This window comes from Harpegnathos saltator, unplaced genomic scaffold, assembly GCF_003227715.2.
Source record: "Harpegnathos saltator strain DR-91 unplaced genomic scaffold, Hsal_v8.6 scaffold104, whole genome shotgun sequence".
Classification (NCBI taxonomy): Eukaryota; Metazoa; Arthropoda; class Insecta; order Hymenoptera; family Formicidae; genus Harpegnathos; species Harpegnathos saltator.
In genome coordinates, this window is record NW_020229878.1 from 674484 (window position 1) to 699630 (window position 25147).

Sequence of the window (25147 nt, forward strand, 5' to 3'; positions counted from 1 at the left end):
CTCTCTCTCTCCCTCTCTCTCTCTCTCTCTCTCCCTCTCCCTCTCTCTCTCTCTCTCTCTCTCTCGTCTGTCCGTTCATTAGCGGTAACGCCTCGATGGCGTTACTGCGGCTGACGTCGTTGGCCGGGCGCGCGCTCGGCCATTTTTTGCCGTTGGTTTACCGGAGCTACAAACATCGGAGCGGCAAATGCGATCGGTCTAGACAAATGAGCGATGTGAAAAACGGATGAAAGGAGCACGGAATGCAATCAGGACTCTGGAGGAGACGCGCGCTCCTATGCTATCGTAAATCGAAGGAACTTTATCCGCCGCTATAAGCGCGACGGAAGGAGAGTCTCGTAAATAACGACGAAGTGTACCGATATTTTTCTACACGACGTAATTTTGCGAAGTGAAATAGGATTTCAAGCATGCTCGAATAAAATGTATGTCTTCAAATCATCCATCATCGTTGGTTTCGTATTTGCGTCTCCAGCACAGCGGTCCGGATGAAAGCCCCTCAGGATTTTCCCAGCTACGCGCAGCATAGATTCCGATTAGAAGCCCTGAATTTGTCGCACGCTTAATTATCCGATTGTGACAGCAATTGCAAGTTCTATTCTTATCCCAGACATGGGTTCTTTGGTTTCCTGCAGTCGAAACAGAGGCGTCTCTACTTGGTAACGCAAGCCGGCAGAAGCGTCATTCCATTATATTCATTATTCCATATTCAATGACTTGCTGATTTGAATGACCGTTGCCAAATGGAAAACGGTCATGCTATGGGAAATCGCGGTCGTATTTAGTCGACGACGCCGGTATCGATCGTTTGCAGTATCGAACGGGGAATTATTATATTTGGAATGGAATAAAAAATAAAGAAAATAAAAATCTAGTGTGAAATGAAGGTCGGAAGGAATATTGCAAGAAGGAAAACTAGGAGCCACTTTTCCCACTTAAAATCCCATATTGGAAAATATTTACACCTCTTTGAAGTATATTTATAATCAGATATATGCTTACATATACTGTATATATACTGTATATATTCTATTTTGGAAGATACATGTACCTTCAGCTGGGATCTGCGTAGACTTCGGCAAATCGAATGGAAACCCAGAATTAGATCCCAGGGGATTTTTCGCGCTCAGGGGAGATCGAGTACACACGCACGGCAAATGCGTGCCTCAGTAATTCTCTCTGTACGTGTGCGCGTGTTTCGCTCATGTGTAATTCGTAAACCGACTCGTAAAGCTCCGGACAAATCCTGCGGACACAAATTTAACATAATACACATGCAATTACATCGGAGCGCGATAGAGAGAAATCGCAGGCTGCGACGAGCGAGATAATCGCGCTGTGTGTGTGTGTGTGTGTGTGTGTGTTTGCTGTAATTCTTCGTTTTTTGCTTCATACCGACGCGAATGTAATACGCGTAATTTGCAAGATTCGCGCTCCGGGAAGGGAGCGGGTGTCTCGTTGCGCGGATTTGTGCACAAGAAAAATGACGCGCTTTGCGCGAATTTTGCCTTTACATCGAAGAGACAAATCGAATCACGACGCTGTGCTCACGTAATCGCGTTTTCGTCAGTCGTGCATATTTGTCGTAAATTTGTATTGTGGTGAGGTTTGCTTCCGTTTCTTCTGACAAAAGTCCTGCATCAGGTGATTGTGTGTGGGCAGTCAGAAGGGATTTCTCAAAGCTTAGCAATGTAAGCGCCTTGAGTTACCACCGCGCGTTGCGGCCAAGACCGCAATTCGCAACGCGCTTGGTACGCGTGTTCGCCGCCATATTGCACATTTGGGGATAAGTGCCGTTGCACTTTCTCGTAAGATATTTCTTAGTCAGCCGGATATAAAATTGAACGCGCGGGTCAACTTGTCCCGGCCTTTGAGCCTTGATAACATTCGACGAATGTTGCGTTGTTGCTTGGGCTTTTTTTATCGTCGGTGCTTTCGGGGGCACGCAGCTTTCGGCTGACATGGGGAAGAAATCTCATTGCGTTCGGGCCGTGTATGTGTGAGTTTCATTTCGGCCTTCTCGATTCCAGAGTAATAACCGGAGTATTTTCTATACCCTCAGCTCTACTTCAGCTTTTTATCGGTCCTGTCATCTTTGTCATAGACGACGAGGATCGCTCCCGGTGTCGAAGCTGTACAACAATTCCCCCCGCGGCTCTTTCGGTTTGATATTATTATATTTTCACTGCCGCGTGTGAAATTCCGTCGAATTTAATGAGAGAGAGAGAGAGAGAGAGAGAGAGAGAGAGAGAGAGAGACGGCAGTTTATTATATTTCTAGCATAACAAATTAATTTTGAATAATCGAGTGTCTTATTGAAAACTTCATAATTTATATATCAAGATAAACGCGCTGTAATTTAGCAATAATTATATTCTCGGTAAATAGCTCGGAATTCGTAATACAAGTTAGGGAATAACGGCATTTGTTTTAATTAAATGTATTTATATACTAATAATGCACCGACGCGCGGACTTATTAAAATTATTATAAAAATAATATTGCACGCATGAATCTTTTCTTTATATCGCAGTATTTACAAAGATAGAAAGGAAAACACCGCAGAGATTAGACCAGTCTATTATTCTTCGCTCGCATACCAACGCAGCGGGATGAATCAGAATTTTATCTGTCGGGCAGAGAAAGAGAGAAAGAGAGCATCTCCATGATTTCGTCGAAATGAATGAAAAAAGAAGCACGATGAAAGGAAAAGGGATCTTTACGATCTTGCGTCTCGTGAGTCTCGGTTATGAGAATACCGAAGATTCATAATACCGAGAATAGAGCGGCGCGTGTCCGCACGACACAAAAAGATCGCGCTGCTGCTAGTGAAATTGGACTGAAGCCGTTATGAAGTAACGAGTATTGTCATTAAATAATAACGTTTTCGGAGCAGTACGGAGCTGCTTGCCTAACACGTTCACAAAAGCGCCATGCATTATGCATAATGTCCCTGACTTCACATGACTCCGCGTATTACCCGTCGGGTAATGCATTTGCAGTCGAACTTTTCGAAGTGCGCAGAGAGTCGGGGAAATGTAGCGTGAGCCATACTTCCGCACGTGTCACCTTAATAAACTTATTCAATAACTTGATTTCCGCCGAGTTCTTGCGCGCTTCCGTGACTCGCTCTCTCTCTCTCTCTCTCTCTCTCTTTCTCTCTTTCTCTCTCTCTCTCTCTCTCTCTCTCTCTCTCTCTACCTCTGTTATGAGAATGAAATTAGATATCACAGCGACAGTAGCGACGTGATGTATTAAGGCAATTTGTTGCCCGTCGGATCTTTTTTTTTCAGTCCCTAAAACTGACCATCTTTGATTAATAATTATGTTGGGACAAATCCCTCACGGACCGATAAGACACGAGATCAAGTGGCCAACATGGGACAATACCCTTCCCTAAGCTTTACAAGACCCCATGTTTGTTTAGGTATGACCTAGTTTTACCCCCTTGATCTTTCCAGAGAGAATTATTAATATAAAAAAGGAGAGTCCACGACGGGATGGTGAAATCGAGCGAATATCGAGAAATATATTCCCGTGTTGTAAAAAATTCTATTAAAAATATTTTCAATAAAATTTTAACAAATGACTTCAAGGAGAAGCTATAACGAGGAATTGTTCGGATTTGTTTGTTTCGTGTTCTCTTGATAATCTGCGACGTACTCCGCTGTGTTTTGATATACACGCAATACAAAATTCTTCGTAACCAATTTTACGAGAGAGAAAAGAAACACATTTTCTCCCTTTGACAATATTGAACATATCAAAACGCTCGACCAACGATTAAATGAAATTACACATTGGAGCATTTTGTTATACAGATTCTTGTTAAATAATACGGAAAGGTGTGTGCGTGAATTTTATAATACGTTGAGAAATATCGTGTGAATTAGAGTGTGTAAAATTTCAATTTTTCTAATCGTTATTATTATATTATTTTATATTAACACAAACTAGAGTGCTGTGAAAAAGCTACTTTATAATTTAAAATTTATCCGAACATGCGGAAATCTTTTCCACGTTTAGAAATCAATGTACGCAGATGATGGAGTGGAATACATTTCGAGGGTCGTCGACCCTCCGAGGAGAAGTTGGACAACTGAAGGATCTAACGATGAAATAGGAGGAAGGGAAGGAGCAGAGGGACGAGGGAGAGAATGCGAGTGAAGAGAGACGCACGTTTGATGGAAAAATAATCCAAGGTCCCATGTTGCAAAAAGTTTATTAAACAGCTCAGCGCAGCGTCCATCTATAAAGTCGATCGAATCTTATTCTACTTTATTACACGTTTCTCGCAGCGGAAAACTTGCGGATGTTTCTTGAATATTTCAAGGGATGTAGAACGCTTTTGAGTGTATTTTCTTTCTTTCTTCTCTTTTTCTTTTCTCGTGACGCGCAATTTCAATCTTTGCGTGACTAATTAATTCACGATGCCGTTTAGTTGCAACGTCCATGTCTTAATATAAATTACACAGTGCTCTATATTTTGCGACAAAAGTAACAATCGATACTTCCGCATGTAGAGAGGTGCATACTTGAACATCCGTCTGAGGATATCTTTAATCGGGAAAAGAGATGTTTTCTTTTCGCTCATGTGCCACATAAATTTTTGGCAAAAAATGGATGTGATTGAATCGCGCGGATAATAAAAAGAGAAAATAATACTTGACAGAGATGCTTTCGCGAGCAAATACAGTTATTCAGTGTAAACTGAAAAATCGCTGAAAAATATGTTTTTCTCGTCGTCAGTTTATAATGGCGAGTAGATTCGGCAAAATTCAAGCAGACTTCTTAGAATACTCCAATTTTCATGGGGTCTGCAGCGCGCTGTGCAACAGGCACAGAAAATTATCTGCGTAATAGCGATACTTTTCGTCGCGATGACAATAACACCGAGATGTCATTACGTGTGTGTGTGTGTGTGTGTGTGTGTGAGGAATCAAGCGAAGCAAATTTGACACATCGAAAACAGATATCGTGGCCGTGCACGCCTCGCGCGATCATTTAAGGGTTATTCTCTCTCCCTCTCTCTCTCTCTCTCTCTTTCTCTCTCTCTCTCTCTCTCTCTCTCTCTCTCTCTCTCTCTCTCTCTCTCTCTCTCTCTCTGACAGACCCATGAATCGCGCAACAGGTGTATCAAAGATATGTTCGATGAAAGATATGTGAGCGGCGTTACCTGGGATTTGCGTAGAGATTCGTGTTAGAGATGAAATGCATTCGCAAGAGGAAAAATATGCTGTGTTTAACATTTTAATCGCCGTGCCAAGTGTGCGTGTGTTTCCGGTGCGCTGGAATTTTGGCGAGTTTCGCGGCGGAATACATCGCGAAAATTAAATCGAGGATTCGCGTGCTGTTGTTGACAAACCGCGGGTGCTGCGCGAAAAGAAAAAAAAATATATATTTAATAGATAAGCACGCGAGAACATTAAATACAAAAGCGCGTAGAAAATTTGCATAAGTGATATAAATGAGCGAGCGTAGTTACCTGAAATAGCATAACTGTGTTTGTTTTTCGCATAAAGCTGTTTACCACATAAATGTGCTTTATAGCGTCCCGTTAAGCTCGCCCGCGGAAGTGTCCGAAGCGTTTTGTCATCTTTATGCGCGAGCGCGAATGAAATATAATCTCAAAATTGGGTTAATTAGCAATTCTTCCTAGGGGGCGTGGCGCTCATCGGCGTCCATCGTAAATATTTATGGAGGACGAGTGTATTTGTAAGAATATTATTGGTATATTTATTGAGAGGTTGAGGGGAGGCAAAAATATGTAATTTTCAAAGTACTCGCGTCCACCATCTTGGAGTATTCTCCGTCTCCGTTGAGAGAATGTATCGATTGATCGTATTTTCCACAAATCTACTGACAAATATCGATTTCATCAATTTTTCGCAGGTCGCCAAGCGCGGCACACCCGACGGTCTTGATTAGTTTACACATTTTATACACACAAATATTACACATTTAAGATTACAATGTAAAACTTTCGCCCGTTGTCCGGCTAATTTGTACAAAAACACCAATAAGTTGAGATTATTATAGATATTTGCTTACTTATTTATTTATTTATTTATTCACTTATTTTCGAACTTTCTGAGCGCCGCGCGAACGATCGATTCGATGTGCGTAATAGAAAAATAACAAGCCGACGCAGAGGGATGCAACGCCCCCGTCTCTCCCTTGCGAGTCTGCTTGCAACTCCGGCGGAACTAAAACTACAAAACGTGAGATCTGACAGAGAGTTTCCGATTTAGGCGGAGAACGTACGACGTGTTCGCCGAGTGTTTCGAAAATCGCATCGACGTTACTCGTTTCAGTCGATCGTAAAAGGAAGTTGAGATTGTGTGCACGCAGGAAGATTTCGATGAGCAATGAAACGCGCGGACACACGCGAGTTCCTTACTATCTCCTGGAAGAGCGGCCATCAGCAGTGAAATCGCCTCGCGAGAACAGGGAGCCGAGACACGTCGGGTTACGCCGTCGTCTCGACGTATAATCCACACGCGACTTAGACGCGATCCTCCTCCTCCAGCAATCGTATCACCTCTGAAACAACGATAGTTCCTTGCAACTGAGGACGAGAGAGAGAGAGAGAGGGGGGGAGCAGGAGAGGAAGAGATAAAGATTACGAGATGCGTGCTCTCTGAAGAGGTGGATTTTTGAGCTTCACGAACGGGACGTTCGTTTATACGCGCGTTTATCGGCGGAAACGAAAAGCGAGAGGCAATTTCAAGAGAAATCGTCGTATAAACGTCGTATAAACGATGCTTACAGCTCCCGTGAAATCCAATTGTGCCTGTCCGTTGCATCACGTAACACAATCCGCCTGAGTGTCATACACCGATCGCGACGACGGTTACGCGCGATAACGTTCGAGACGTCCCGACATTCAACCCTCCGTTAGCCGCAATATCCGATAGATAAAATACGTTCACGGGCTACGACGTACCGCCCTTGTTGCCGCAAGCGACCTCAAGCTTCTTTGTCGATCCTAATCGTCTCATTGGTTCTTCATTGTTTTTTTCATTGTACTTTTTAATGCGCCTGGTCTATCGGTATGAACGAAAGGAAAATTGTCTCGAGAAGCTGAGGACAACAATGGGGAAATTGGAGATGTATCCTCGGGATACGTCTCCATACAGCACGGAAAATTGCAGCAACGTTGTAGCAATGTTGCTGCAATTTTTGTGCTGTACGGGTCGATCCTATTCATGGATGGAAAATGGTGCGACTAAAGGGGGAGGGTCAACACGTTCGCTACCCCGGGGTTTGTTCGGCTATCTCTCTCTCTCTCTCTCTCTCTCTCTCGTAGCATCGGCCGCATTGCATTCGTCTCTGCGTAATTATGTGAGACAAACTCGGTTTCTTTGCGTGAAAAACGCGGAGAAAAAAAAAGGTATCGCCGTCGTCGCACGTGTGTGTGGACGCTGGTAACAAACTGCGCCGCAGTCGGGATTGGAAATTTTGAGCGAAGGGGTGAATTCGCGACGCGGGAGATCGCTTCGTCGCACGTGTGCGACGCTTGGTAGCCAACGCTAATTTGAATTGAACTCATAATCGCGAAGGATTACAGCTGGATCTGGTTACGGCTATCGGCCGAAGTAAATTCTCCCGAGTTGCTCGCGACAGGTCGATATTCACCGATCGCTGTTTGGTATACTAATATTATGTTTCCGCAATAAGTAAGCTTCAAACGCTCGAGGTAGGATCAGAGGGAGAGAAGGAGCAATTATCTATTCGAATACTTTGGAGGAACGCTCAGTGTATATATACTTAACGCGAACTAGTATCATGAAAGTTACATAACGCACGAGAACTGTGCTGCAGGAACTGTGCGCCGGCGGTGTGCGCCATTATTGACCACGTCGGTGCTTTAACGAGTTGTTGTTGTTAACTGGATTAAACCGCGGAGGTATCGGCTTAAATTTCTACACATTTCTTTCGTATACTCTGACGGCACATCTAGACTCTGCAGATGTTCGGAGATGTTATCGCTAAAATAGATTGCGTTATACAGGCGCTCCTTTCGAGACATGTACACTGTTGCGTGTAAAAGAAAAAATCTACGGAGAATCCTTATAAGTCCAAGATTCAAGTTTCTCCTATGGAATACATTCAATATTCAGTACGTCTGTATTCAGTGTAACTATAGAACTATAGATACACACAAAGTGTTCAGTAATTTACGCCTGTTGACTCTTTGACTAACGAACCGAACTTTGCAGAAGTACTTAAAGTAGCGAAAAGTGGATTTCTAGGAGTTAAGCGATGTTATCAAAATTTTGTTTCTAGGATCTTTGGAAGTTACTGTGTACAAATATAAAGTCAAAATTTTTCAAGAATTTTTCATCAAAATAAGACTGGATATTCATTCATATATACACAATATGCAAAATTTTGCTTAAAATCTGTATAGTAACAAAACTCCGAAATAAATATAATTTATAATAAGTTATGTAATACTTGGATTTGCTTTGGTTATTTATATTGGTTTGAGAACTCGCTATTTCGAACTTGCAATTTTTAAATTCACCATTGGAGATAGAACGTCAAAAGTCCCGTGATACAAGTTTTTCCAAAATTTTTGTCGAATCTTCACATTTTTTAAATAAGCTCAATCGATTTCTCGGGCTTTAATCGCATAACAGAACTGAGTTAGCGAAAATGTCGAGGAAGATCGTCATTGAGCAAGCCATTTTTCCAATACCCTGCGAACGTTGTCAGAATCGACACGTGCTGTTAGAGCGCTTTTTTCAATGGCCGAGAAACGCGTGATGATGTCCGGATGACGTTAATGTTGAGGTGCGTTAAGAATGCTAAGTTTTATAAAATAGCGCGACAAAATGACAGAATATTATGAAAGTGAAAGTTACAACGCCGCGTAATGTGTTATGGTAATTTAATGTAATCTCTCGATCTCGATAATATTCCACAATATCGCAGCAACGTGAAAACATAGACATTGCAGTTGAATGTTTCTATACAGCCGGATACAGCACGATGAAAATGAACGGTTAACGGTAGCCTGATATTACCTGATCTGGCGGCGAGAGACGCCCTACCCAGATACACAGTCGAGTCATTTCCGCTCAATCCGCTATTATTGCTAGCCTGCACAGCGTTTCCGGTGGTCGCCATCGCGATGTCCCCGTGCCTGCAACCTACCCTGGAATAAAACGCGCTCCTGTTTATGCGACCGCATATTATTCTCACCAGTTGTTAACTCATTATCGATCTCTTTCTTGAATGTCGAGAGAGGAAGAGGGAGAAAGGGGGAGAGAGAGAGAGAGAGAGAGAGAGAGAGAGAGAGAGAGAGAGAGAGAGAGAGAGAGAGAGAGAGGGCGAGATTAAATTGCACAGATTAAAGCGAATTGTTTTCGCTTCAAGCGCCTTGAGAAGTTTCACGATGTTCATTAACGGTTGCACCAAGATACATGCAAGGATCCGCGTATTTACCAACTTCCCGCGCTCAAGTCTCGCGCGGCTTGCATTCGAAGGCATTTGATGGAATAAACGGAGCTACTTTCGAAATTCTGTCTAAAAGCATTAACGAGCATGTTAACAACTTTGGTGTTTAACAAGAACGACTATTGTATAATTACATACTTTACAAAAGCGACGACGACTGCGCGGCGGCGCGTAGGTTCTCTAGGCACGGATGTTCCCGAAATTAATCCCGACGTGCTGGCCAACTGGCATAATTCGCAAAGGAGAGAGAAACCTCCTTGACTATTTTAAAGCTTTGTCGGCTAGACTGGAAGGGAAGGACGCGACGGAAATTGCAGGAGCGACGTCGTCGTCCGGCGGATTACCTCCAACAGCGGTGGCAGCTGAAGAGCTCGAGGAACGCCTGACGAAATTTTCGGTTCATGAAGCAATACGTGATGGGATTGCAACAACTGGAGACGTAGGCCAACAGCTGCACCAGACTGATCCCGGTACTGCCGACGACGGTGTACACCAGATCGGGCGCGAAGATGTACCACGTATTGATAATATGCAACGGCGCCCAGCACACGAAGAATTCCAAGACTATCACGAAGAGCATACGGATCACCTGCAACATGCACGGGCAAGCGTGCTGCGAGATGCGACGAGAGCACGGATATCCTTCGAGTGCTGTCGATATAAACCGGACGCTTTCTATATTCGGACACTCGGCTGTCAATCCAGAGTCGAAGGATCTTCTCAGATCGGGTAATTCAAGCGATACCTGATCTGAGTGGCACCTGAGTGTTCAGGTCAACTCAACAATACCTGACGTAGGTAGTACCAAATTATCTTGACACTTGATCTTGGCACCCAATTATCACCAATAAGTACCCGGGTAAGTCATTAGTATCCGAACAAATAATACCCCGGGTACTCAGTAATACCCAACAGGTTTAGGTAGCGAGAGCGAGTAACCAAGTACTCGGGCGACTCAACGACACCCGATTCCACCAAGCAGCACTCGGCTGCTCAGCTGTAACTTAACGATACCTGATATGTGAGTGATGCTCAAACATCTCAATAATATTGTCCAAACGGTATTCTCGAGCGGAATGAATAAGGGACGAGCTCTCTAGGGCGGCGTACATACGTCCCTTGCAATAACACAAACGTCACTTGCTTTGGCCGCAGTGGCTTTGCTATTCTAAGCACGCGACACACGGAATCAGATCGTCGCGATGTAGTATTGCTGTACGATACAACGGGGAAAATGTCGCAATTCGTATGCCCTCGGTGTATTTGTTGCAACATGAATGTAAGATTCTTTGAAACCGAGTCGCTCTGCGAGTGGATAATAGAGTTAATACGGCCGTACGCGCGCGCCCACCGATAAGCATCTCGACCTAGCGTGCGCACCGCAACAACACACGTTTCTTCTGCACTCGTTCCAGATTCGATGATTTCGTGGAAAAGGGAACCCACCCGGCCCCGGCGAGCACCGCGAGCAAACCTGCTGTGCACACACTTTGCGCCATGCAAGGCCGCGCGTGTAATTTCCCATTAAATTTACAAAGTGCAAATCGCTGCTGCTCGCCAGCGCACGCCAGCTCGATCAATTGGACACCCCGGCGCGTACCTTCTTCTTCGCCTCGATGCTCTTCCCCATGTAATTACTGCGTATCATGTGTTGTCTGCTGAGCGGGCAGATCGAGTCCTGTTGATCCTCGTTAGCGGTGTCCTTCCCGTCCCGCACTAAGCATTCGCTTCCGTTCGCCCGTATCTGGATCCTGGATCGCTGGGGCAAATCTGTACCGTGACACTTGCCGGTAAGCACCCTGGAGACCACCGTCCTTTGCAACCGCACCTTTTTTTGGAACGAGAAGTGCGATGTCTCGGTTAACCGTTGCACGTGCTGCCTGAATGTTCTCAAGACGGCGGACGGCTTAATCCGCCGGCCTGGTCCCTTGATCAAATTTATCTAGCGGCCGACCGTTCTATTGGATCTTGAAATCTCAATTAGCCGGAGGAAAGTAGCGACGGAACCAGTCGCCAGCTCCCCGTCGAGCCGCGGTCGAGGAGAGAGCGGCGCGCGCCTTCTATCGAGTGCTAACGAACAGACCGACCCGATATCGATAAGCCGCGCGATTAATCGCGCGACGTTCGAAGTCGAATAAATTTCTGCGGCCTGTGACTTCCGAGACCGTGCGATTTTTGCCGAGAGAGCCGATTTCGTTCGAATATCTTGATTGGATATTTATAGGCGTTTTAATTAGTTCTATAGCGCGGTGACACCGCGCTTGCGCAAATTAAACGCACTCGATTTTTCTCCTCTTTCCGACAAGGCGATACCTCGAGCGAAATAGAATCCGGTAATTCGACCTGCGTCTCAAGACGGGACTTTGACTTGGACGCTTTTCTCACCCTAGACGGTACACCTGGAGATGCACTTTGAAAGTGTCCCGAGGAAGACGAGAAGCCTCGTCGCAATCTGGAAGTTGAGCCGCAAGCGCCGAACACCACTGTCGAACTTGCGCCCCGGTCGCTGTTGTTATTATAAGTTGAGCCCCGAATCGTCGTGGCGGATCTTGTTCTCTCGACTGTAATTCATAACGTTTGCAACTTGACCTTCGGTCTGACTGCCTGGAAAAGAAAGCCTACAAAATTCCACATTAGCGGTTGATAAATAAAAGGGGGGGGAGACTCGCGAGATGCACTTCTCTCTCTCTCTCCTCTCTCTCTCTCTCTCTCTCTCTCTCTCTCTCTCTCTCTCTCTCGCCTCCTCGCGTATCGGCGCATTCGCTCGCCTGTACGCCTGCCGGCGCGGAGAGTTTCCTGTTAATATACTTCCGGCGAACTTTTCATCGGATAACGCGAGCTGAAAATCCGCGGAGATAAGTGAGATCGACGTGCATGGGCAGCTCTGGGAGACGCTTCCGCGAGGTATTCTATCGCGAAGCCGACGTGGCGGGGCTCGACTCGAAAATTGCTACTGTCGCATCTACGTCTGATATGTCGCGGCGACACTTCACTTACGTCTTCTCGTGCACGTCGATGACTGCCGTAACTCGCGCTTTAGCCCGCGCCAAAGTTTTATCGCTATCAGCGAATAAGCCAGGCTCATGAACAGCAACGGCACCAACAGCAGCGTGCCGTCCAGGAAAAGATTGAACGCTCTCTCGGAGCCGACGCTCGGCCATTCCTCGCGACACTTGTGCCTTCCTGAAATTGTCAAGCAGCGTGGAAAATTGTTCTCCTTTCTTTCTCTCTCTCTCTCTCTCTCTCTCTCTCTCTCTCTCGACCGTTTAAACATAAAACCGTCATCGTATAACAGTGGGTCGCATTTCCGCCAAGTTTGCATCCTATATTTACAACTACCGGAAAACGACGACGTGGCTAAAATAGGCGGCAATTTATAGCGCGGCGTTTGTTCACCTGCGAAGGTGAACCTAGACGCGCTCGTTAATTAAACACTTGTCTTAGACCTTCTTTTATTTTTAAGATCGCCTTTCCTTCGCGATAACGTGAGTGAGGAAGTAAAGCCTGCTTCGCGACGTAAGCGGTAACAAATTAATCAGCACGGTCGTTTATTCATAGACCATGAGAAAAGCAATCGATCGTGATTGGTACATTCGCTTACTTTTCACGTCTTAAAGCAAGGTTGTGGACCTGGAGAGTGAAAGATTCTTTCACGCTGACTATTGCGTATTCACCGACGCCCGAGATTGACGTTCGATCGTTGCCTGTCTGTCGTGTAAAGTCATCGTCGACAACAATTCTGGGGCGGCATACGATTACGTTATCGCGGATCGGTAATTGTACCATGTGTCCTATTGGTTAGATTAGACGCTGGCGAGAGACTATTGATCGTGACAAAGGAACATGACTCGACTAATTTAATCGCTCAGGATCTCAAGGTAACATTTTGCAACGGTGAGCTTAATATACGGTCGCGCGACGGCAATGAAGCAGATGGGAATTCCAAGTGGTCGGCAATATTGTGGAAGTTTGGTCGGTCGATGCGCGCAATATGAGAAAAATTGTATTTTAGAGATATCGAGATATAGATAAGAGGTAACTTATTATTTCGTCCTCGAGAGGACGTTAAATTTCGGTGTAGTTAAATCGGACGCATTTCCCGCCTTCTCTTGGTGATGAAACGCCTATCGTGTGAGTGAACTTCGCGACACAAAGGGTTCCCTCCGTGCAATATAGCTGAGGATTCAATATGCCGGCACTCGGACATTATGTATATGCATAAGCTGCCTACGCCACTGAATGAATTTCCCGGTGAGGCGGAATAACGTTAACGGTATCGAGTTGAGATAAAAATGTCAAAGTAGAAAATTTGATTCCAGCGCGGCAAACGAATTTAACCAATAACGTGTAACGCAAATGTCACCCGGCATCGCTGCGTGCGCTCTGTGCGTTCTGGACTTTGAATATTTGGCAATTATTTATACTGGCCGGCGATTTCACGGATTTATCAGTTGACGGGAGAATCAATCGATGGACAAATAAAATTCTGCACGCGCCACGGCTTCCGGTGCGCTCGGCTGTGAAACGCGAAATTGTTTCTTTACTCCCCAAGCTTTTCGGAATGAAATCTCGCACGAGACGCGAATTCGAGCGATTCTTCACTCATACAGAGAATCATCTTTATATAATAAGTAATAATAAAATATACTAAAAGTAAAATCCATAAAGCGGTGCAACACACTAAAACAGCCAAATTGTCCCTTTTATCTGACAAATGAGAATCTAATAAAAAGATTTGCGTTTATTCCGAGTTGCAAGCGTGGGTGTTTCACCGCCACATCTGTTTCTATCGCAACCGCGGCGGCGCAAGTACTAATAATCAGTAGTAGCTCGCAATCGCGATGGTTCGATAAGCATCTTACTTCATCGAATCTGAACCGTCTTGCAATCAGGCGTCATTGCGCCATCGTAAGAATATATTCTCTACCGACTCTAACCGATTGAAACGCTCGCTCGTATGCGGACGGAATCTGTTCCAAGTTAAAGTAAAACATTTGCTCTTGCAATCTCGAGTGGCGGTATTTTCACACTCGCTTCGAGCGAGAAAACACCACTGGCACCTTTCGCTCGTCTCGGAGTGAAGTTCCAATCCGAGAAATATAGAGAGATACATTGGCTCGAACGACACGGCGCTCAAAAGCACGGAGCACCCTGTTATAATTTCGCGATATAATACCCTGTTGTTTTCGCGAACATAATTTTTTTGCTGAACATGGCGAAATTACGAGATGCTCCATGCATTCCCGAGCGGCGGCGCGCGCGAATGAGCGAAGCATGCGGAAATACCAGCTTACCTCCGTGCAAGCTTTTCAGCCGGGACACAACGAGGATCGGTGCGTTCCACGTGAGACTCAGGATCCACACGATGGCGATCATTTTGTAAGCGTGAAACCGTGTCTGCCATCGTCTCGACTTCAACGGCCGGCAAATGGCGAAGTAGCGTTCGATGGAAATTGCGACCAGCGTCCAGACGTCTACCGACACCGAGACGGCTGAAAAAGCATATCGTACATTTAAATCGCGACGCGTCGCGTCCGCCAGTCGGTCGATTTCAATATTTTATGCATATGCATGCATGTATATGTGTGCACAAAAGTACACTACTTTTTACATCTGATTTGCCACTGACGTTTCTGTCCCATCAGCAATCCGCTCGCGGTACATTGCGCGATAGAAACATTAAACATTGCGGCGTAAAATATCGACAGCCGGTCGGTCAGTGCAATTGCACTGTGATTCCGGTTGTTTGGCCCGGAGAAAATTAAATAAGTCGACACAGTCGATCGGAGTTATTTCGGAATGCTCGAGAAAAGGGGAGGTGCATACTTCCCAATCTCTTTGGATGTGGGGCAACGGTGAGCCAGCAATAAAGTCACGTCCGCTTGTTAACAAAAAATATCAGTCGCGCTTTGTCGATGATATAGAAGAATTCAACATTCAATAACAGAAGCCCAAGGGTTGCAGCCAACTACCCGGACCGACGGCGTACATTGGAACAAAAAAGAGAACAGAAAAAAAGAGAGAGAGAGAGAGAGAGAGAGAAAGAGAGAAAGAGAGGAGAAACGAATGATCGAACGAACGAACGAACGAACGAACGAACGAACGTGACGCGCGCTCTCTCGTGAAGAGTCGCTTTCACGCTGATGTCGTTTCCTTGCTTGTCACCTATTAGCTGTGCCAAGGCCACCGGCGGCGCTGCGGAGTTTTCGACTGGAAAGTGTCGCCAAACAATTTCCGCTTTGTACGTCTCAAAGTACACACAGAGGATGGAGAAGCCGTTTCTATGAAGGGATGTGCTTTTCTCTCTCTCTGTCTCTCTCTCTCTCTCTCTCTCTCTCTCTCTCTCTCTCTCGCGACGAACTCGGACACGATTACGAAATTTTTCCGCGACCCTGCTGCGACCCACTTGCACACGCTGCACTTGCGGTGTCAAGGCTATTAACGGGAAATTCTCGCGTTAGAATCGCATTATGAGGTTTCGTCGGAGGCAGGATGGGACGTCCAGTCCCGCCGGCACTCTGCCAGTTTTCGGCGCTCTCGCCGGGATTTTATGATTATTTTTATCATTTTAATTACATTTCACGTGAGAGAACTATCCTCTTGGCGCGTGTTATCATCCGGTAAAGAAATTGTCCGCCACCTACATCCAACCTTGTTCCAATTCTCAGTGATTGATATCTTTTTTAATCTTTGTACGTCTTACCGACTGTACATTTTTTATTTATAAGTGCCGTGCACGTTGGACTCTTTATTGCGCAATATTGCAATTATTGTATTGAATGTTTCGTTGTTTAGTTTCGTCTTTCTATTTTTTTTCACTTCTGTAATAATGCATGCCACAATATCGGTGTAGTCTGGCTTTACAAAAAGATATATAAAATATATGATATTTCCCCTCGCTCCTAATGTAATTTGCGCTACAATATCTCCGTGTAGCCCGGATATGATGGGAAAACATGTAAGTTGCGTATCGACGTGCAGCTGCGAGTAAGGATGGACGGTCGAGATATTAAAGCCGAGGAGGTGAATTTCTAGAAATCATGTACAATATATCGAGCTAATAAATTAAATTTAAATCCTCATCACTTATACATACACATACATAATTTAACGCGTCGTAAATAATTTTAATTATATTTAAGAGCGTATGCGATAAATATCAGATTACGCGAATGCAAATTATCTCGTTTGGCGAGAATTTTCCGTTCGACCGACAAAGCTCGCGTAATGAAAATGTGCATACGCTTCGATTTAATACGTCTCGTAAACGGGATTATCTTTCGTGGTTTCTATCCTCGTTACGGTGTCCTTAATTACGTCTCACTCGGAATATCCCGGGCGAGAATGTCTCGTCGTCTTCGGCTGCTCTGCGACGTGAACCTATCGACCACAGTGCGCGATGTGACGTGACTGTGAGAGCGATCCTGATTTTCGCAACGTGAGATCGAAGAGAGACGGAGGATAAGGCGACGTGTCGACGGCGGTCTATAATGAGGAAAGGAGAAAAACAGCAGCAAAGGAAAACACAGATAAGCGGAAACAGGCGATAAGCGGTGACAGGCGCGTGAATTAATTCGCTCTAATTGCAAAAAGTTAATTATGCGCCTTCGCGACGGAAGGACAGAGGGAGGAGGAATTGGCCCGGAGAATAATTCGCGCGGAGCGGCGACAGTTGAAGTCAACTAAGTTAAGGGTTGGCGACTCGCGGCAAATTGTTCGTTATATCGCGAGGAAGAGCGAGGGGAAACAGTCGCCTTTTCAGTTTACACAATATCAAGGGGGCATTACGGGGCGTTGAACTTGTCGTAATTTGGAAATCTTTAACCATCATTAGGCTCGTGGTGATTAAAGCGTTCAGGACTTCGAGGACGTCGAGGACGGAGGACCTCTCGAGGAGAAATTTGCATAAAAAGCTGCGAATTCCGTGTTACTCACGCATATCAATCGGCGTGATTAATGCGCGAATTAATACTGCGCGGCACGAAGCTCGCTCGTTAAGTGAAAATAGTGCACGTACGATATGGACATTTCTCACGAACGGTATTTCGCGACGCGGCTACGTAAAAGTCGCCGTCGTCGTTAAAAAGTCACCATTTTAATACGGAGCCTCGGAGCGCAGCCTCGCTGCGGATATATGGGTCGGGCTTCGAAACAGAGCCGGCCGAGGGCATAATCCACGACGAAAAGGACGAGAAGGGAGGGGGCAGGGGGGAAAGGAAAAAAAAAGAAAAACCGATTACAGCCCGAGCTTCGGTCGCGACGACAATAGGGACGTCTCGCTCGGGAGGAGAAATCCACGACGGCGAAAGACGCATCGCACTCGCGCCCGATTTCAATTTCAAAGTGGTATATACGCGCCGGAAAGAAAATTATGCCACATACATATACATACCGTACACGGTGTATCATCCCCGAGGAAGAACCGTCCCGCGGGTGCCGCGGGTGCCGCGGGTCCCGCGTTTACCGCCGGAGAGCGAAAGAACGTAAATTCGCGCGGATAAAATTCCTTAATAAAGCGACGATCCTCCAAGTTCTGCGTCTGCCTTTATCTTTCCCGCGCGTCCGACATGGCTTCCCAAAGAATTACGGCCTGGGTTTCGCGGTGCAGCCACGTGACTTTACATGCCGCGTAATTTTAAGTCCCACAACGAAGATTGGAGGATGCGAGGGGTTGGATGGGGAGGAGATATCGGCCATCGATCCGCGAGAATATCTGAACGGAGTATTCAACGAGGGGAAAGTCTAATTAGCGATAAGGGCAAGTTATAGCGTTTCGGTCTTTTCTCCGCCGCGGTCTTCTTCTTCTTCGGTTGTACATAGATTGCGCCTTCTTATGAAAGATTCGAAGACAAGATGTGAGGCACGGCTATGTATCCCCTCTCCCCCTTCGCCGTCCATAGACACGCTATCTTTATCTAGCCTTTTCCAATAGTAATCAAGCTGTAGACAAGACCGAATGTCTGTGGCATAGGCCATCTCTTTTAGATGAAGTCTCCGCAGCCTCTCGTGGAGCGCTCGGTCTGTATAAGTCGATAGTCATAACCGATCGCTGCGCGAAGATGTCGGTGCTGATCTTCGATCGCACGGCAGTTCGGATGCGCTTCTTATTCCATTGTGTCTGAATCGTTTTGCAAACAAGTACATACGCGATCGTGGGCAGCAGGGTTGCTCGTAATTTTTTTTCTGCAAATTTCAGGACGCATCCGTCTCGCTCAGTGGGAGTGCTCTTCCATTGGAGGATCAGGATCAGATAAATCCATTCCAGAGCTCAATAAGTGCGGAAATAAACTTTCATCTCGGTAAAGCCACTCAATTTATAATTTCCTGTCTCTGATTCTCTCCAAGCTGTCTCCGATATCGACGTATCAGAGGCGCGGGATGAATTTGGTATGTGCGGCGTACTTGAATAAGTAGCGGTATATCTTCCCCCGAGACTACCTCGGGGGTGCCGTAAAAGCTCGCGCGCAGAACCATGCAACGATCGTTCGCCTTTTTACACGGAAGACGTTCGACGAGCGAAATCTCTTCGCGAAAACGACCATCGGCCGCATTAGAATTCCACGGATGCGGCGCGACGAAATTGTTACACACAACGAGCGGTATGACGCATAATTTACCTGCGAGGAATTCTCTTCCTCGGGACGAAGGTCTCCGCGAGTGAGCAAAATTGACTTTGAGAGACAGACGCGCGAGCGTCTTACTCGCTCTCTCGCGCGACTGCATCGCTATGTCCTCGATTGTTAAGTTCCGACGAAAATCGAAATGCCGATGCTCGAAATAGGGCATGCTTCGGTAGACACGCCGCGTGAGTTTCGGTAAGAAACGTTTGTTAAGTTTGAGCCGCGACATGAGGGTATCTGGACGGAGTGTTCTATGAGCGAAAGGTTCGACAATAAAAAAAAAAAGTATCTTATTTGTAAAGTGATTTTTCACATAGTCTCATATTCGCGAAGCGAAGCCTCTTACGGAAAAAGGATTCCTCTTCCGACAAAGCGATTAAAATGAACCATTCATCTAAAGTTTACTAGATATTATTCTAATCGTTTTTCTCTTACTTCAAAAGGATTTCCTCTTGTATCAATTAATTTTCCTCTTATATGAAAAGGAATACATGTTGAATGTCGGCTTCTTTTGCTCAGTCATGTTCCAGCTCCAGACACGAGTGAAAAAATAACCATACGCTCATGGGTCAGAATATTTCGAACGCTTTTCAAAAAAAGTATGTGTGTGTTGTGATCTACTGGAGCCAAAAGTATATCGATATACATATTATTTTTCGCTATATACCTTATACTAATTTTTTTCAAATTAACTTTCAAATTATAACCAGTAAGAATGAAATACAGTGAGAATAAATAATAATCCTCTTAAAAAGGATTAAGTAATCTGTGCATAAAAGGAAATTTATATTAAAATCAATAAGATTTGTATTGTACATATAACATATAATCCCTCTAACTTTAAGAATAGTATGTTTATAGTATTTTGCCCATAGTCTTAGAGGCCATGTATAAGAATAAAATCCTCTCAAATTTAAATGATTCCGCTTGTTCCGAAATTACTATTTTTTTAGTGAATTTACGCTGAAGGGCAAGTCACGCGAGACATTTTGTAAATTTTCAATATTACGGCGGGCTCATATTTAGCCCTTTGGCTCTTTTAAAAAACCGATTCCTGCATCATCAAAATTTCCAACACTGGTTCCAAACTCACCTCGTTTTACGATACTTTGGATTTTTGTCTCGTTGCGGCTTCTTCAGGTATGGAACCGTGATGTTTACGATTAACGGACGCGACGTCTTTTTGAAGCGGTTTGCTACGTCAGTTTATCGTAAGTTGTCAATGTGCTGTAAAGCGAATACGTGACCAGAGTCGAGTGACCCGAAATACCGTAATCTTGCCTTTACTGCTAATTAAACTTACCCCCCGTAGAACGCTCTCCGAACTCGAATGTCCGAGCATTCTCATGTCGACGGGCCGAGCGTGTTTCATCGCGGCAAAAGATGAGCTTCCTTCCATTCGCGCGAAGCACAAGCATCGGATGAAAGGTAAAACGCGCGCGCAACTTGAAACTTTGACGAACGGCCCTCACGTGTCCTCGTTCGGAAACATCAACGCTTACACACCGTCGTATGGCGGCCCGCGTGTATACGTCGTGCTCGATGTAATTTGCCGCTCGCACCGTGAATATATCACACCTGACGCTTACAAACCCGCCGGGCATCGCATTGCTAATAGATTGATCGTTACATCACGGATATCTGTCTAATGGTCGGTATGTTTATCGGTCAGCTCGGCGCGCGGAATGGCGAGCAAACAAAACAGCGGAGGAGAGAGAGAGAGAGAGAGAGAGAGAGAGAGAGAGAGAGAGAGAGAGAGAGAGGATTTCAACCGTGGGGAAGACGAGCCCTTTGAGAGCAAAATATTCGTTTAAACATCCAGCAGCTCCGTTGCGGTGAATGCGGTGTTGTACGGAATATTATCCGGAAATTCATGGCCATCAACTATGGTGCAACCATGTCGCGCTACTATTCCAAAATATTGCCACGATATTCGCTTCATTCTCGGAGTAACACGCACGTACACACACGTGTATGCGCAGCGCAGATACTTTTGCGGAGAGCGTTAATAGCGTACTACTCGCGGGATCATCTTGCTTTCCTCTTCGATCTACGAGATCCGCAAATCTCGCGTAACAGCTGCGATTTCCGCAAGAATCGCTACTCGGCCACCGCGCGCGGCAAAATCGTTGCGACTCGTCCAGGTGCGCGCCTCTGTGTACGAGAGGCAGCCACTCTCCGCCTCGTGTGACGGAAATTCAATACTGACAGAGATTTATGTTTCCCAGAGAACGCCGAAAAACATGGAATTCAAAATATCCAAGATGCATGATCCGTAATGGCGGCGTTGCGCCATGTCGGATGCTTAATTTCACGTCGAGGAATTTCTTTGTCGCGGCCGGCGACGCCCCGATGGAAAATCTCTCTCTCTCTCTCTCTCTCTCTCTCTCTCGCGTTCTCGCGGTTTTTATTCGCCGGAATTGCCGGGGCGTTTTTTGCGGTAGAAGGCCGGAAGATAAAGAGATGTAATTTGTCCGGTTAACAATTCCCCGGCTGGAGTCTGCGCGGGAAATTAAGTGGACGAGAGAGCGTGTTTTATTGCAAATATATGATAGAACGCACTCGCGCGCGCGCGCGCGCGCGTTCCGCCGCGTGATCATTCGAGGCGCACTTGGCGCGATACCGGATTGCACTTTGCAATTGAATCTCACACGTTTCGGCGAAACTCTCGCGTGGATGTAAAGCATGAAAATTGCATGGTGCGAAGCGATGCGTTTCAAATCAGCGCTCTCTTTCTCTCTCTCTCTCTCTCTCTCTCTCTCTTTTTCTCCCGGTCTCGTCGTCTCCCTTTCTTGCGCGGCTCGATCAAAACGGGCGGAAGGAGAAGGCGGCGGCGGCGGCGGCGACAAATTGCGAGAACGGATCTTCCTTGCCCGTTTCGCCGGCACGGTCACTTTCACAAATTAAACCGGACGTAACGCGTGATTGATGGGGCTGGGCCACTCGCGTATGCGCATCGTCGCCGAGGAGAGCGAGCTATCCGCGGGGAACTAATCGGGAATCAAATCGAGATGTAAAAGTTTATCCGTGCCACGCTGTGCGCGTTCAATTTTCACTGAATAGTGACGACGTGCACGTCGACCGGGTCAATGCGGCCGTCGCCGCAGATTGAAATCAACCACGTGCAATCTACACACGGCGATATACCGCCGCATATTAGTTTGCATAAGCGAAGGTATGAACATCCGCGGATTCAGCACGGCCACTCATTTACACATTTTCCTGCTTTCGCCCGTCCGCTGTTCCTCATCTCGTATTTCTCCCTCGTCCTTTTTTTCTTCTCGTCTCCCTCCGTTTCTTCCTCATTTTTTATTTGCACGCGAAATCTACCCGGTACACTGTGGTACCACCACTGTGGGGAAGCATTTCGCACGTAATGCACGGCTGTGCGAAATGAGAAATGCGATACAGCTACATAATTGCATTCTTCCCGGTAGAACGAAGGATAGAATAAAAGTCACTTTTCTTTCCACGGGCGTTTTCGCGGAAGATACTTTGCTTCGGACTGAGCGGCAGCTACTACTCCTGCGAAAGCGCACGTAATTGCGCTGTCATTACGTCTGAGCCAACATTTATGTATAATGAAGTTATGAATGCCCCCGCAGTGTTCGGAACGAATTAAGCATCGACTTTGTTCCCTACCTGTTTGACATTAATTACGCGGCCGCGGCCGCGGCCGCGTCGGAGAATCGCTCGACGTTCTCCGACGACGACGACGACGACGAGAGGCGCGGCGCGCACTTACTCGCGATAAATTTCGCATTTAATCGCGTATAAGACCGAACGCGTTCGCTAGCCCTTGCTGACTTGTCGGCCAGTTAGCCCAGTGTGTGGGACGCGCGGAAGCTCTCTTCGCAGCTTTCTTGTTCCGTCGGGTCTCTTCGCATCGCACTAATATTGTGTGGGAGTCTATTGTCAAGTCCCTCAAAGTCCCGATGACTGAGAGGTTCTTTCGGTTTCTTGAGCTTCCGCGCGGGGAAATTGGCGGGAGTCCTTCATGTATAGAAGCAGAGTGTGCTTTCACAACGACTCCTTTACCTATCGTTATAAAGCCGCGGGGAAATTCTCCGAGCGAGAACATCGTTGCCTCGGTGATATGCGGGTTGCGCTCGCGCGAGAGAACTTCTGTCGCGGAAAGTATTCATTTTGCTAACTGAGGACGTTTGATCACATTGTGACCCCCTGATACGTACGATTTTGTGAGGGAGACTAAATTTCTTATTTGTAGCTGAGGAACAAGGAGACGTCGAGTTGCCTTGAGACTGTTATCGCGGGTCCATCGCCACCTCTCATCAGTGATTTTTCCGTGTCCGAAAGTATTCAAAATGACTCATATCGAGGCACTTCCGGCATGTTGACTCAACTTTGCCTTTAAACGTCGCCGGGGACCGGAAAAGTGTCTACGTGGGAGAATTCATCTTCGGTTTGTAAAAGCGAGACATACCGACGCGGAGAAATTGGATTTTGCTCACTCGCGCGAAATCCGTTTGGGGATCTCGGCAAAGAAAAAGACGACGACCAAGCGCGTATTTATAATCCCTTTCCAACATTTATCAATACATATCTCAGTCGTTTTCTGGACGCATCCTCCCCTTTTAAACTCCGAGCGCTGGAAAATGTGCCGCGACTGCTGTTTCAGCGCGAGAGATTTTCTATATCGGGGCGCGCCTTTGATAAATAATTCTACCTAATTCAACCTAATTGAGCAAGGTCTACTTTCTCGACTGGAACTTTCAGCTTTCGTTTTAGCGAATGTCGACGAGTTCGCCGACGTGGCTTTCAACAATTATCTTCATCGACCGAAATAATCCGTTTAGTAAATTTTTTATTCGCGAACATTCCGACTGAGGCAGACGACGAAGGCAAGCTTTTGCCTGACTCTCGAGACATCGTATCGCACTCGAGTCTGTGCTGAACCACGTCGATTGTCGTCATACGCACAATCACAGCACAAGCAGCTGTGACGAAATTGGACATTTGTTTCCGATAACGTCGCCGCAAATGCTCTTCGCGTCGTCCGAATGCGCAACCGAACGATGCTTACCTTGAAAATACGGTATCAGCTTGCACATCGTGAGACCGAAGATGAAGTTCTTGAGGATCTGGCCCAGAAGAGTGAAGGGCATGCAGAACACTCCGAGCAAAAGATCCGAGACAGCCTGAAACGCACATCAACAGCCCCCTCATTAATCACATTAATTTGCGATTTGCGAGAAACGCGAACACCCGGAATCCAGGCGGTAAAAAGTGAAAGGGGAGTCGACCAGGTGAAGGAGAATTTCAGACACAATCGATATTTCGGGAAATTCAACCACCAACTGGCTTTATTCGACGAAACAAGAGGCATTTAAACGTCACACGTCGAACATCCAAGCGTCTTGAATCCAAGCAATGTCGCGGTAAATGGCTTCGGTTCTTTATCCTTGCACTCGGAATTCCGACGTCCAGGTCGATCGATCATCGATAAACAGCCGGACGATAGTTTCCAACGTCTCTCCGTGATAAACGCGCTCACCCCGGATACTCCCGCCCATCTTCAAGAATAATTAATAATTATCCTCGACGATTTTCAATAATCCTTAATTATTCTCCCGCAGGGACGAGATGTGCGGTGCCGTGGAGGATTACGCAGGAATGAAGTGAACGGCAACGAGATGACGCGTACAGCGCAGACTTCATGTTCGGTCCGGATTTAATTTCGTTTTGCTTAACCGGCTCTGTCCGAATGAAAACAGCGGTTGTCTCGAAATGCGGAGACGCCGTCGTCTTACCGTGACAAATATTAGCGCTTGTATCGCAGCGCCCATGCCGGCCATTTCTCTTTATTCCTCGTCTTTCCTTTCTTATTCTCCGGCTGGTTTCTTCCCGGAAGAAACTCGTGAAAAATAGACTCGAAAGTGACGCTGCTACCGTGAAAACCGTAATCCCTCCTCGTCTCCTCCGCCAGCCATCTGTACATATACACGTACATATGTGTGCGTGTCCGTGATATATGAGCTTCGCGTTACAATCGGCACGTTCAATTGCCGGCGCAGGCGATGTATCCCACAGAGATTCGACGC

At 46.2% G+C, this 25147-nt stretch overlaps 1 protein-coding gene across 2 annotated transcripts in view; it reads right to left on the bottom strand.

Moving 5' to 3' along the window:
• Nucleotides 1-4203: 4203 nt before the first annotated feature.
• LOC105182349 (cholecystokinin receptor) overlaps nucleotides 4204-25147 on the bottom strand; it is a 39413-nt gene continuing 18469 nt past the window's right edge. For both annotated transcript variants that reach the window (XM_011139708.3, XM_025300049.1), the window contains exons 4-11: nucleotides 24130-24244; nucleotides 14760-14957; nucleotides 12463-12648; nucleotides 11851-12026; nucleotides 11066-11293; nucleotides 9810-10054; nucleotides 9033-9163; nucleotides 4204-6543 (exon numbers count right to left, since the gene is read on the bottom strand). In XM_011139708.3, the coding sequence (XP_011138010.1) occupies nucleotides 6506-6543; nucleotides 9033-9163; nucleotides 9810-10054; nucleotides 11066-11293; nucleotides 11851-12026; nucleotides 12463-12648; nucleotides 14760-14957; nucleotides 24130-24244 (1317 nt within the window). In that variant the 3' untranslated portion in view covers nucleotides 4204-6505. The remainder of the gene's footprint in view (nucleotides 6544-9032; nucleotides 9164-9809; nucleotides 10055-11065; nucleotides 11294-11850; nucleotides 12027-12462; nucleotides 12649-14759; nucleotides 14958-24129; nucleotides 24245-25147) is intronic.